At 39.4% G+C, this 11724-nt stretch overlaps 1 protein-coding gene and 1 long non-coding RNA gene across 2 annotated transcripts in view; one reads left to right on the forward strand and one right to left on the reverse strand.

Annotated features, from left to right (window-relative positions):
- Positions 1-11724, forward strand: part of LOC128092723 (uncharacterized) — a 444042-nt gene that overhangs the window by 312531 nt on the left and 119787 nt on the right. The gene's annotated exons all lie outside the window — the stretch shown is intronic.
- LOC120424436 (calpain-A-like) lies at positions 459-5456 on the reverse strand. The gene is made up of 5 exons (XM_039588557.2): positions 5297-5456; positions 3148-3299; positions 2190-2873; positions 743-2135; positions 459-680 (listed from the first exon to the last, which is right to left on the reverse strand). Exons 2-5 carry the CDS (start codon positions 3250-3252, stop codon positions 619-621), a joined length of 2244 nt encoding a protein of 747 aa, XP_039444491.1. The 5' UTR covers positions 3253-3299; positions 5297-5456; the 3' UTR covers positions 459-618.

The raw sequence follows: 11724 nt of genomic DNA on the forward strand, positions 1-11724 counted from the left end.
CGACTTTTTAAAAGGCTGGAATAACGTGAGCGAAATGTCTGTGCATACCAGGGGGTGATGTCTGAATCGGGAGTAGATCTGCAGAGTATGATGGACGCAGAGCTTTGGTAAATAATACAGATTTTTTGAATCAGTGGTTTGCAATTTCAAGCAAAACAATTTAAATGGGTCAAAGACGAAATGTAATAACGGTGTGTCCTGCTCATCCTACAAAATCAACGTCAATGAATGTTTTTAGCAAGATAGACTGCTTTTTTACATACCGCATTGGTCCTTTTACATTGTTTTGCTTGAATCTTCTGTATTTTTTGTTGCAAAAGTAAAAAGTATAACATAAATTATCATTAAAAATATCTAACTTATTTAAATTTTGTTCGGGCTCATAAACAAATTGAAAAATGTGTTTTGGGATATGAAATTCTGAAGTTATAAAAAAATAGCTTAGATTCTTCAGTGAAATCAGAATCGTGTTTTATTTTTTGCAACATTCTTTATTTGATGATTGTCCACATGTAAAGCACACTAAATCATAGCTGATTTAATAACATTTGGCTATAAAAGCTAGGTTTTATACTGTTATTTACGTAAAATATGGCGTAGTTTTTCTTTCGTGAACGTTCAGTCCCTCTTTTTATCGGCAAATATTCGATTGGCGGTTTCCTCAATGTTTTGATGAAGTTCTGAAATTTAACAAGACCATTTTTTTAAACTTACAAACTTTTATCAAGAGACAAATTCCTACCAATAGCATTCCTGCTCTCCACCGCACATAGCACAAAATCCACCAGCTCCATGCGGTCTATGCCACGTTCATGCGATCGCTTCAGCAAGTTGTTAGTCACGCGGTTGTTCACGTTAAACCCGGACGAGTTGAGCGCCTGCTTGAGCTCCTTCCGATCCAGGTGTCCACTAGCGTCCAGATCGTACAGATTGAAGACCGCCTGCCACTGTTGGATGTCCCGAACGATGGTTTTGAACTGGTCGTAGTTGAGCTGTGTTGATTTGTTAGGGTTGACGCGGGCTATGAGAAGTTTGGAGATCTGCTGGACAAGCGATCGGTTGACGGAACGGTTGGGTTTGCTGGGTGCTGGATAGGGCATCCAGCGGCAGAGCAGGAAGATCTGGAGACTTAGGCAGATGGACTTCCAGAAAGAACGAGTGGATTTGGTTGACTTGATTTTGGGCGCGAAGAAGAACTGGTTTAGGATGGAACTGAGGGCCACGTGGTCGATTTCACCTTTCTTGTCGGCCATCTCGTAGAACGTACGAACCATTTGTTCCCAGTCCTTGTTCTCGAGCAGAGGTCCGGATACTCTGTCGTCCATGGTACCGAAGCAAACGGTACAATCATTTTCCTCCAGGCAGTTGCGAAGTTCGGAGAAGATTCGTACCAGGAACTCACCTTCCTCGTTCTGTTGAAGAGTTGACGGCAAGATGAGGTACAGTCCTGGGTTGAGCTTCAGCCGGCAGCTTACTTCACGAGAATTGATAAAGATTGACCTGGCTACAATGCGGTATTCATTCTTCTTGAAGAATTTCATAGGGATAGGTTTGTTGCGGAGATCTTCTTCAGTTATTCGATAGATCACAAAGCCAATCGTCAAACTTGCGAGTTCTTCTACTCTGCGATACTTTTGCAGCAAGGCAATTACCACGGTGCACATTCCACTCTTGTCATCTCGATCCGGTTGATCCAACCGTATTACGTATTGGGGATTAGTCCAGAAGGTATCCAGAAAATCTATGCATCCACCCGCGGTAGAACCTCGCACCCATTCTCCATCAACCGTCGATACCTGCCAGCCACGTTTGCTACCCTCGGGATCATCCAGCGGATCCGGGGACAAGTTACAGATCTCAATGCGATCAAAATACCGCAGAAAGTCCTGGAAGCTCATCCAGAACTCCCCATCCTCGTCAATGGTCAGACCCAGCTGCTTCCGTTGATTCTTCGGAATGGCATCCCACTCTTTAGAGTGATCGGACCATGCTCCGTTCCACTCGACTCCGTCTCCCCAGGGATTCCGAAGCCGAATCAACTGAATTTTGTCGAACAAGTGTGTTTTAGTTATCGAATACGAATGACCCTTTAGAAGACCTTGGGGTGTACGAGCCTCTGGAATCTTCGGATCAGGCTACAATGGAAAGTCATTTAGAAAACGATTACTGATGGTATCAATCGAACTCACCAAAATGTTACACGCAAACATCGACCCCCGTTGGAACCCACTCTGGATGATCTCGAACAGATTCTCCGGTGGCGGTTCCTTTGCCCTCAACCGATACGATTCCGTAATACCCCCGGTAAAGTCCTGCATCGCCTCCCTAGCGGTCCCCCCATTCAGCGCCCCATACGATCCGTACAGCTTGGCGTACGCCTTCTCCAACAGCGCACTCCAGAACTCGTTCTTCTGACTAGAACTCATAAAGATCAACCGTCGATCCTTCGTCGGCAGACGGTCATCGATCACCACATCGACCCACTGGCCAAACTGCCAAAACCGGAAATGAAAAATCCCTGCGTACTCTTCCTCCTCGAAGGAATTGTCCAGCGGTACGGTTTTGCGAAAAATTCGCTGATTTGCGGTGAGATTCGCCGTCGCCGTAAGCAACCAGCAATCGTTCAGACTACCCTGGCGAACGTCGAACCGCGAGACTCCTTCCACGAAGAACTTGGGCTTGCGGCAGATTTGACCCGGGCGTAGCCATTGTACCGATGGGTCGGGATTGGACCCGTCCTTGGTGAGCGATTCGTGGGTTGGGGGGAAGTCACGGTCCTCGAAGAGGGTGTTCTCGGACAGACAGCGTTGCTTCAGTTGGTAGAAGTCCTGGGGAGGTGGGTTCTGGTGGTTGTTGAAGGTCTTGTGGGCGATCTGTAAAGTTGCAAGATACAGTTTCCAACATTATTCATTTTGACAATATAGTATACGTTTTTATAGTAACCGCCATTATGGCAAAATGACATTCAATCATAAATCTGGTCATATTGGTTTCAATTCGTTGCTTTTGATCGGATGGGATCTTAAATCACTGATTTTTTCGACACAATTTTAGAATACCAATTTAGATCGTAACAATGATGCAAATCAATCTCTATCGCACCTAATGACCGCGCACCACCAAAAATGATAACAATTAAAGTCTTACCTCATCGTTCGTAAAGTCGACCACCATAAACCGGGAGGATCTTCGGCTGAGCGTCGGTGAACCATCCTCGGAATCGGCCACACTCGCTCGGATAACTCGTTTCATTGCAATGGTCCTTATTCAAAGTCCTGGGTTTATGGCGCCATATTTCTCTAGTTTAATGAGAGGGAACGTGTAATCTTCGGGTCATCAAATTTAACGCCCCTGAACAATTAACACTAGCTAGTATTACCAATCGGTGTCCCCGGTCTGGACTCGTTGACAGTCAAGTGTTCACTAAACTGATACTACCGGCGGATAGCATCGGCAAGTGGAAGCAATTGAGGTTCACGCGCCAATATAACGGCGAATACTAGGAATACACAACAAGACATCTAGCCATAAAGCTACGATGAACGACCAAGGTGAACAGGTCTGTGGGGTTGACTCTTGCATGTTCGAAGACCGAAAAGTTAGGGTTTGGTTTAAGGTTAATTTGTGTACTTGTAAATTTGATATGATTTAATTTAGTATGAAATAAGTCAACATAAAATCCCCAAATATGATTAAAAAAAATTAGAGACAATTTTGTTTACATTGAAAATTAGATAAATAGTCTCGTTTCGATTTTCCGAACTACAATTGAAAAGCACTTCAATGAAACTTTGATTTGATTGAGTAACTTTCAATTTTCAATAAATATATCATTACATCAATAAAAAAGCAAATAAAAAGATTATTAATTTTTGATTTTAATAATTTAAAAAAAATAATAAAAAGCGCAAGTTGCGAAAATGTAGAATTTGTGAATAAAAACGATTTATTAACTCCTGAAGTGTTGTGACAGAACCATCAGAACCCATCAATTAGATAAAAGTTTTGCTCCGGTTTTAATCTTTATAAAACGGCAAAAAAATGAAAACTAAACAAAATTAGAAATAGGAAAAGCCGGGGCCGTGGTGTAGGGGTAAGCGTGATTGCCTCTCACCCAGTCGGCCTGGGTTCGATCCCAGACGGTCCCGGTGGCATTTTTCGAGACGAGATTTGTCTGATCACGCCTTCCGTCGGAAGGGAAGTAAATGTTGGTCCCGGACTAACCTAAAAAAAAGGTTAGGTCGTAAGCTCAGTCCAGGTGTAGGAGTCGTCTCCCTGGGTCCTGCCTCGGTGGAGTCGCTGGTAGGCAGTTGGACTAACAATCCAAAGGTCGTCAGTTCGAATCCCGGGGTGGATGGAAGCTAAGGTGTAAAAAGAGGTTTGCAATTGCCTCAACAATCAAGCCTTCGAACACCTAGTTTCGAGTAGGAATCTCGCAATCGAGAACGCCAAGGCAATGCTGTAGAGCGAATAATTTGATTTTTTTGAGAAATAGGCTGACCGAGACCAGATAATGGTAAATTAAATCTTCACTGAAGTTTCCCAATTTTGATGCTGTTATTCACTGCGAACAGTATGTACTGGAAAAAAAACATTGCTCTTTTAAGAGTTCTCCCACGTGCTTGTGTTGCGTTTTGTTTACAAACTTCGCAAGCTTCACCAAGCCCGGACCACAAATACGTCGTGCTCACATTATCAGCTCGACATTTCGCGACAGTGGTTTATGCGGCATCGGTATTGGTATTTTTAAGTTTGAAAACACAAACCGAATACCACCGTATATTCTCAACGCACTGATAACGATGCCTCCCGCGGTTAAGGTGAAAGTTGATAACACATTTGCTCAAGGTTTCGATATCACTTAACCTAGAAATTTTGCAGAAATATTGTTTGGACCCGTTATCGACGTCTTATCTTTATTGCAATAAATTTTGTCAGATTGCCTACACAGCAAATTGATTGCATAAAAATCATCGCAAATTACTCATCCACGTCATTAAGCTTCATGCAAACAAAGAACTTTTGAACAAAGTCGTATGCTTCGCAGTAAAAATTGTTCTGTAACACTCGACTAACTCCCAGGAGGTCATCCCGTTATATCGAGGCAGCTGTTCAAAGGCTTGCAAAAACGAGAACCAATAACTTTGCTGACGACGACAATGCACACCATATGGAAGCAAAGCGTCGCGACGCCTGTGAAGGATTTTCCTTGTTTGCACAGCTCGTGACACCGATTGTGATATCCTTTGACGCGAAGCCTTCCGGCAGAACTGTGAACTTTTTACGCGAAAATTACCGTTTATCAATTCAAATTTTGGAAGCGTGCGACCGACCGACCGACGTGACAATCGTGACTAAACGATACGAACTGTAATTTGAACAAGTGTCCACTAGTTGGAAGAACGACCGACACTGTCTTCCAGTAGCAGTGTCAACCGATTGGCGATTGCAGACTGAATGAGTAAGCGAGTTCAGATAGGTGAATAGGATTGTGTGAGATCGGCGTATGCATGTTTTGTTGTTTACTATTTTGCGAATGAAGCTGGTTCACGATGCGGAGTAGTCATGAATGAATTGCAGACTAGTTGAACTGTGAGATGGAGAAACTTTGAACGTACCGGTAGGAACGAATATTCAATGAATACACTCAACCCCGGTGGTTGGTCACTTTTTCGTTTGACACATTTTTAGTTTGTACCTCGTTGGTTGGTCAAAGTCAAACTAAAAAGTGACGAACTGTCACAGCAGTTTTTGACAGTTCGCTCCATAAGATACATTGTAGAAAAAAGCAAAAACTGGTCGACGGCGGGTGCTCCATTATTGTACTTGAATTTGAAATTTGTCCAAACAGTTATGTTTTTGTTTACCCATTATTTTTGATAAAATTAAAAAAAATAAATGTTTTGCCTTCCTCACCTTACTGAGGAAAGGCTATAAAATCACTCGAAAAACGAAATTCTTAATTTGACCTCCTAGACCCACCTTCATGTATACATATCGACTCAGAATCAAATTCTGAGCAAATGTCTGTGTGTGTGGTGGGATGTTGATAAAAAAATTGCACTGGATTATCTCGGCACTGGCTGAACCGATTTGGACCGTTTTGGTCTCATTCGATCCGTCTTGGGGTCCCATAAGTCGCTATTGAAAATTATAAAGTTTAGTTAAGTACTTCAAAAGTTATGCTTAAAAAAACGATTTTAACAAAAGTCCGGAAGATTGTAAAAAGGGTGGCTTTTGTAAGAAAACCCGTCATGCTATACATTTCAGAAAGGTATTTAAAAGACCGTTCCAACGCGTCCAAGACATTGAAGATCTGACAACCGTATCAAAAGTTATAAGCACTTAAGTGTTATTTATAGGCTTTTTGGAGGCCGGATCCCAGATATGTCGATGAAAACGTTGTCCGGATCTCTCATGCAACCTATCGTTGGATAGGTATTCAAAAGACCTTTCCAACGCGTCCAAAACATTGAAGATCTGACAATCCTATCAAAAGTAATATGTACTTCAGAGTTATTTATGCATTTTTTAGAGGCCGGATCTCAGATATTTTGATGGAAACGTTGTCCTGATCTCTCATGCGACCTATCGTAGGATGGGTATTGAAAAGACCTTTCTAACGCGTCTAAAACATTGAAGATCTGACAACCCTATCAAAAGTTATAATCACTTAAGTGTTATTTACGCACTTTTTGCATTTTGGATAGCACCCTTTAAATGTGAGGAAGGCGCCAACCACCTAAGGGTGGATTAAGTAACGTTTTTAAATTCGTTCACTCTTCTTTGTTTAAAAGCGCTTTCATATTGGTTTTATTAAAGATAACATTAATTCAAAATTTAACGAAATATGTTTCGATTAATCCACAAAACAATTTTGTGCCAAAATCAACGAAAATTTGTGTGATTTTTTCATGGTATTTAACAATATTTTCTCTCAGTGTATCTTTTTTCCTTTTTCTCATTCAATCTTTAATCAAAAATCAATGCAATTGGGCAAACTTTTTAACGCAAATTAAACCAATTTGATTTAGATGCTCGTTGTTCAGTTACACAAACCTTCGGATAATCTGACAATCTAATCTCGGATAAAAGAAATTTCAGCGAATCTGAAAAAAATCTGCAATTTCCGTTTTAGACTTTGGAAATATTTCTTTGGTCTTTGGTGGTTGGTCACTTTTTTAGTTCGACACCAGCCGGACCCTAAGATGACAGTTTTCGTGAGTTGTGCGTATTCACCGACAGATGGCTAGTGAGCCTCGTCGAAGTCCGCCCATTAAATACGCAACTCAAAATTTACATGGGATTTTTTTTTCGTGACGGCATTCGCGGCACGCTCATTTCAACTGTTCTAGACTAATATTTGAACGTGGCGTATCTCTAAACAAGTTTTTCAAGAATATGAATCCAGGCTGCTTACTTTGTCATTTTAAACCAAAACAAGGCAAAAACTATATTTACTCAAACTACTCACCATTTTCAAATGTTTGGCTATGCAAAGGCCGCCATCTTAGGCCCACTGGGCCCACAGAAAGAGGTACGCTCAATTTGTATGGGAGCTGTCAACATGCTCCCGAGCTGTTTGACACTTTTTTAGCTGGGACGGGACGGCTGGATAGAGTTTTCTTTTTGAGTGTTTACGTTTGTATTCTTGTTCTGTTTTTTGCAAGAAAACTCATGTTCGAATACAAATATCAAGCAATCGGTGATTCAGGTAGCTTGACAATTCAAATTTTCTTTATGATGTTTTTCAACTCAGTGCTCAAGCACGCGGATGACTTTTTCTTTGGTTGAAATGTTGTTTAGTTTTTCCTCGCAGATTTTTTTGAATTTGGCTGTTAAAAATTGTGGAGAATCCTGAGTTTATGTTCCATCATTTTACGGTGGATCCGTTCTTAAGGAGCTGCCGGATACAAATCACTAGAAATGGTTGGCAAATCAAAGATGACTCGAGGTAAATGATACGATACGATTACGACTAGTCAAAAAATGTTCGTTTTCTTACTTTAATCTAAAGAAAATCCTAAAAAGCCTGTAAGTCATTAAATGGGAGGGGAGATTTTTTTTCTTAGATCTGCTCCTGTCGTTGTCCCGTTACGCAAAGAAAGTAAATAAATCTTTCCCAGTTCCCCAAAGAGGAGCACACTTGAAGAGCATCGGGGCCGGCATTTACAAAGCGAATTCAGCGGCAATTTTTACTCAACTAATGTTGTTAGAGCGAAAGTTAACATTCCATAGGTCGCACGACATAAGGTGTCAGAATCGAAAGAAATGACTGGCAAAAATTCAAATTTGTACCAATTCGTTCACTTCAAAGAGCAAAAGTTTGTTTTTCAATTTGTGGAAACGTGTTGAAATGAAAAGGTGAGAAAAAATCAAATAGGCTAAACTGTGGCCATTTTTTTTTGTTTGCTTTTTAAATCCAGTTCTACGATGTTGTTCCGTCACGCCACATTTTAATTTCAAGGGAAGAACGGGGTTAATATTGTTCAATCTAGATGACATTTTTATGTAACGCGCAAAAAAATAACAATAGTTTTAAATGCGCAAAAGAATCGTCAGTTCATGGAATGCATTGTTTTTTTTTCAATTATAGTTTTATTTTTTTCAACTCAAATTACAATACTTCTCATTTTCTCCTCATAAGAAAGGACTGGTTTAGGTTGACAGAAGCGGCCATGTTGAAAGTGGTTTAGTTTGACAATAGGTTTTTTTCTCTTTGTTTATCCCATCCAAGTTTTTTAGTATCTTTGGTCAAAGTCAAACTAAAAAGTGACGAACTGTCACTTTTTACACGGCGCTCACGCACACTATCAAAACAAACGTTTGGTAGTGTGTGTGTGTGAACTCCGTGTAAAAGGGGTGGCAAACTAAAAAGTGACAACAGTTGGTGTCAAACCATTGGGGTTTGAGTGTAAATAAATCACTCCTAACATTTCAGAAGGGCCAAAAATGTATGTTTTTGTTAAAGGGACAAAATCGTGCAAACGGTCATTCTTATGCATAATTTTGCTGAACTTTCTAAAATAAAATATTTTTCAAAGCACACTATTATGTTTAAAGGTGTAAAAACTTAAAAAAAACTGATAAAAAATGGACAAAATAATTAGGGGAGTTTGGGGTAATATGGACAGTGGGGGTAATTTGGACACCCCTTTAAAAATCACGTTTTCTTTGGATATAAAGTGAAAACAGCAATTTAAGTGATAAGGCTTAGACTAGTAATGGCCTAGAAGTATGGACAAACCAAAAAAGTTGGAATAGGTTAAGTAGTTTTGGTATAATATGTAAAAGTTTCCAAAGGCAGGTTGGCACTGCCTTAAGTTCTAATATTTGAGGGTTAGGAAATAAGGTTTTGCAGGGGTTATATGACAAAAAAGTGGACAATTCTTGTTTAAGGGGGTTGCTTGGACGATGCCTGAGATATAAACGTATAAAAATTGCGCATTTTATCCATTTTTATCATCAAAAATGGCAATTTATGATAGAATATGCTATGGGGGTAATTTGGACATGGCTTGTGGGGTAATTTGGACATACCTGAAAGTCTACCTGTCAGGCAACAAAAAATAACTTTCATGGTTGGATGAGTTTTTAAAGGGATTTAGCTAAATTGTTTTGTGAAAGTTCTCATTGTTCACATTCCTTTTTGATTGTTTTGACATATTAAATACCTCTATTTAATATGTCAAAACAATCAAAAAGGAATGTGAGCAATGAGAACCTTCACAAAACCCCTATTTTTTAATTTAGATAAATTTAATCCAATATTCGAATTGATGAAAATCTGATAACTGTACATTTGGCGTTCAACAAGACTCTAATGTTGATTGCTTTTAATTAATTTCTTTAATATTTTTAATTTCTCTGCTGGTTTACAATAATATTTAAATTTGAAGGGCTACAGAATGTAAAATTTAAAAAAATGATATTTCTAGGCTAATAAATTCTATAAAAAGATTGATTTATATAAACAAAAAAGTTACCTTAATCACTAAAAACTATACTTGTGCCTAATCCAAAATCAATGTTTAAATCATTTCAGTATTAAGATTAAATTATGTATACTACACTGAACTATTTGTTATCTTCCTATTGAATTATAGTTCTATCACAAAATCATTATTTAAACCTTTGATGAAATATTGTGAGCAAAACAATACTTCAAAATATAAAACAATTACAAAACCAGGTTGAAGGATAAAAAACATGCTCAAAAAATCAAATGTTAAACTTATTCCTCAACATGTGTCCAAATTACCCCACAAAAGGTGTTCATATTACCCCACAAGGTATGTCCATATTACCCCACAAGGCATGTCCAAATTACCCCACAAGGCATGTCCAAATTACCCCCACACAAAAACGTGGGGGTAATTTGGACACCTTTTAATTTTTGCGATAAAAATAAGGTTTTCATCAAAATTTATCGAAATTAATGACATTTTTCCATCAAATATGGTCTCTATTATCCTCTGGTGTCATCCACATTCGTTTAAAATATCCATACAGCCCGTGACAGAGCAATTTCCTTAGGGTGTCCAAATTACCCCACACTCCCCTACATTTTCAAAAAACTTTTTCATAAATCTCAGATCATTCATGCAAACTTTTTATGTTTTTATATCAACATTTTAGTTTTTGTCTCCTCTACAACTTTGTTACCAAACACTCTAAAAATTAATAGAATAGAAGATATTCAAAAACGGACCTTGGATTCAGGATCAAGGGCCTAAATTACCTTTTAGGGCAAAGTTTCACGGAAATCGAAAAGGGGTCGGGGCATTTTTCCGGTTTCCTGTGCGATGGCGGAACTTGACCCAGCATGACAGTTTCTTTTGAAATTTTTGAAATTAAATATGTCTTTATTGAACATTCTTATAATAATTACATTTCTTTTACATGATAAGTGGTATGGCCTAATGCTCTTCATCTTTGTTGTATTTTTCGTTTTATTATTAACTGATCACATTTATTTATTTGCTTCAAATTGTTTTACATTATTGCATTGAATTGAATACATTTGGGTAAAAAAGAAAAAAAAAATCACTTTAACAGCTAATCCTAACCTAAAACTAAAAAAATAAATCCATTGAAATATTCAAAATCACTAGAACGAGTAAACTACGAACTGTATTTTAAGATGAATGCTCCAAGAGTTCTTACTTGTTCCTGGCGAGTTTTGCACCCACGCAGAGTTGTTGTCATCTCGATGAAAATGTTCAGAAGTTCTTGTGGTGAAAACAGGTCACTACTGCATTCACCCGTTGATGTTGGTTGGTTTTCCCTCGGTTGCTGACTGAAGCCTGGAGGTGTTGTATGCTCTGAAACTCTTTGCCGCTGATTCAACGGCAATGGCTGCAGATTTGGAACCACTCGAGTAGATCCTGCTCCTGGTGACGCCAAAGCAGGAAAATCCACGTCCGTGTATGCTGGTGGTGTTTTGCGACGGTTTGGTTAGTGCCTCGTCGTCGCTTGCTGCCGAATTTTTACAAACTCAGCACGTTTTGGGCAGCTTCGATTCTTGGTAGAATGGTCGCCGCCGCAATTGAAGCATTTCGCTTCGATGTTCTCGTTGATTGTTTCACAAGCTTGTGTTTTGTGCTCACCTCCGCAGGTTGCACAACGACTCTTGATGAAACAGTTCCTTCCACCATGTCCAAACTGCAAACAGTTCGAACACTGTGTCACGTCACGGTGCACTGGACGATAACGTTCCCAAGT

Source organism: Culex pipiens, chromosome 2 (genome assembly GCF_016801865.2).
Source record: "Culex pipiens pallens isolate TS chromosome 2, TS_CPP_V2, whole genome shotgun sequence".
Lineage (NCBI taxonomy): Eukaryota > Metazoa > Arthropoda > Insecta > Diptera > Culicidae > Culex > Culex pipiens.

What these genes read in the sequence shown, in the direction of transcription:
- LOC120424436 (XM_039588557.2), bottom strand. Translation starts at nt 3,252, where the DNA reads ATGAAACGAGTTATCCGAGCGAGTGTGGCCGATTCCGAGGATGGTTCA. An exon ending in TGTTTGCGTGTAACATTTTG is followed by an intron (nt 2,136 to 2,189) that starts GTGAGTTCGATT and finishes TTTCCATTGTAG; the next exon opens with CCTGATCCGAAGATTCCAGA. An exon ending in GGAGAGCAGGAATGCTATTG is followed by an intron (nt 681 to 742) that starts GTAGGAATTTGT and finishes GTTAAATTTCAG; the next exon opens with AACTTCATCAAAACATTGAG.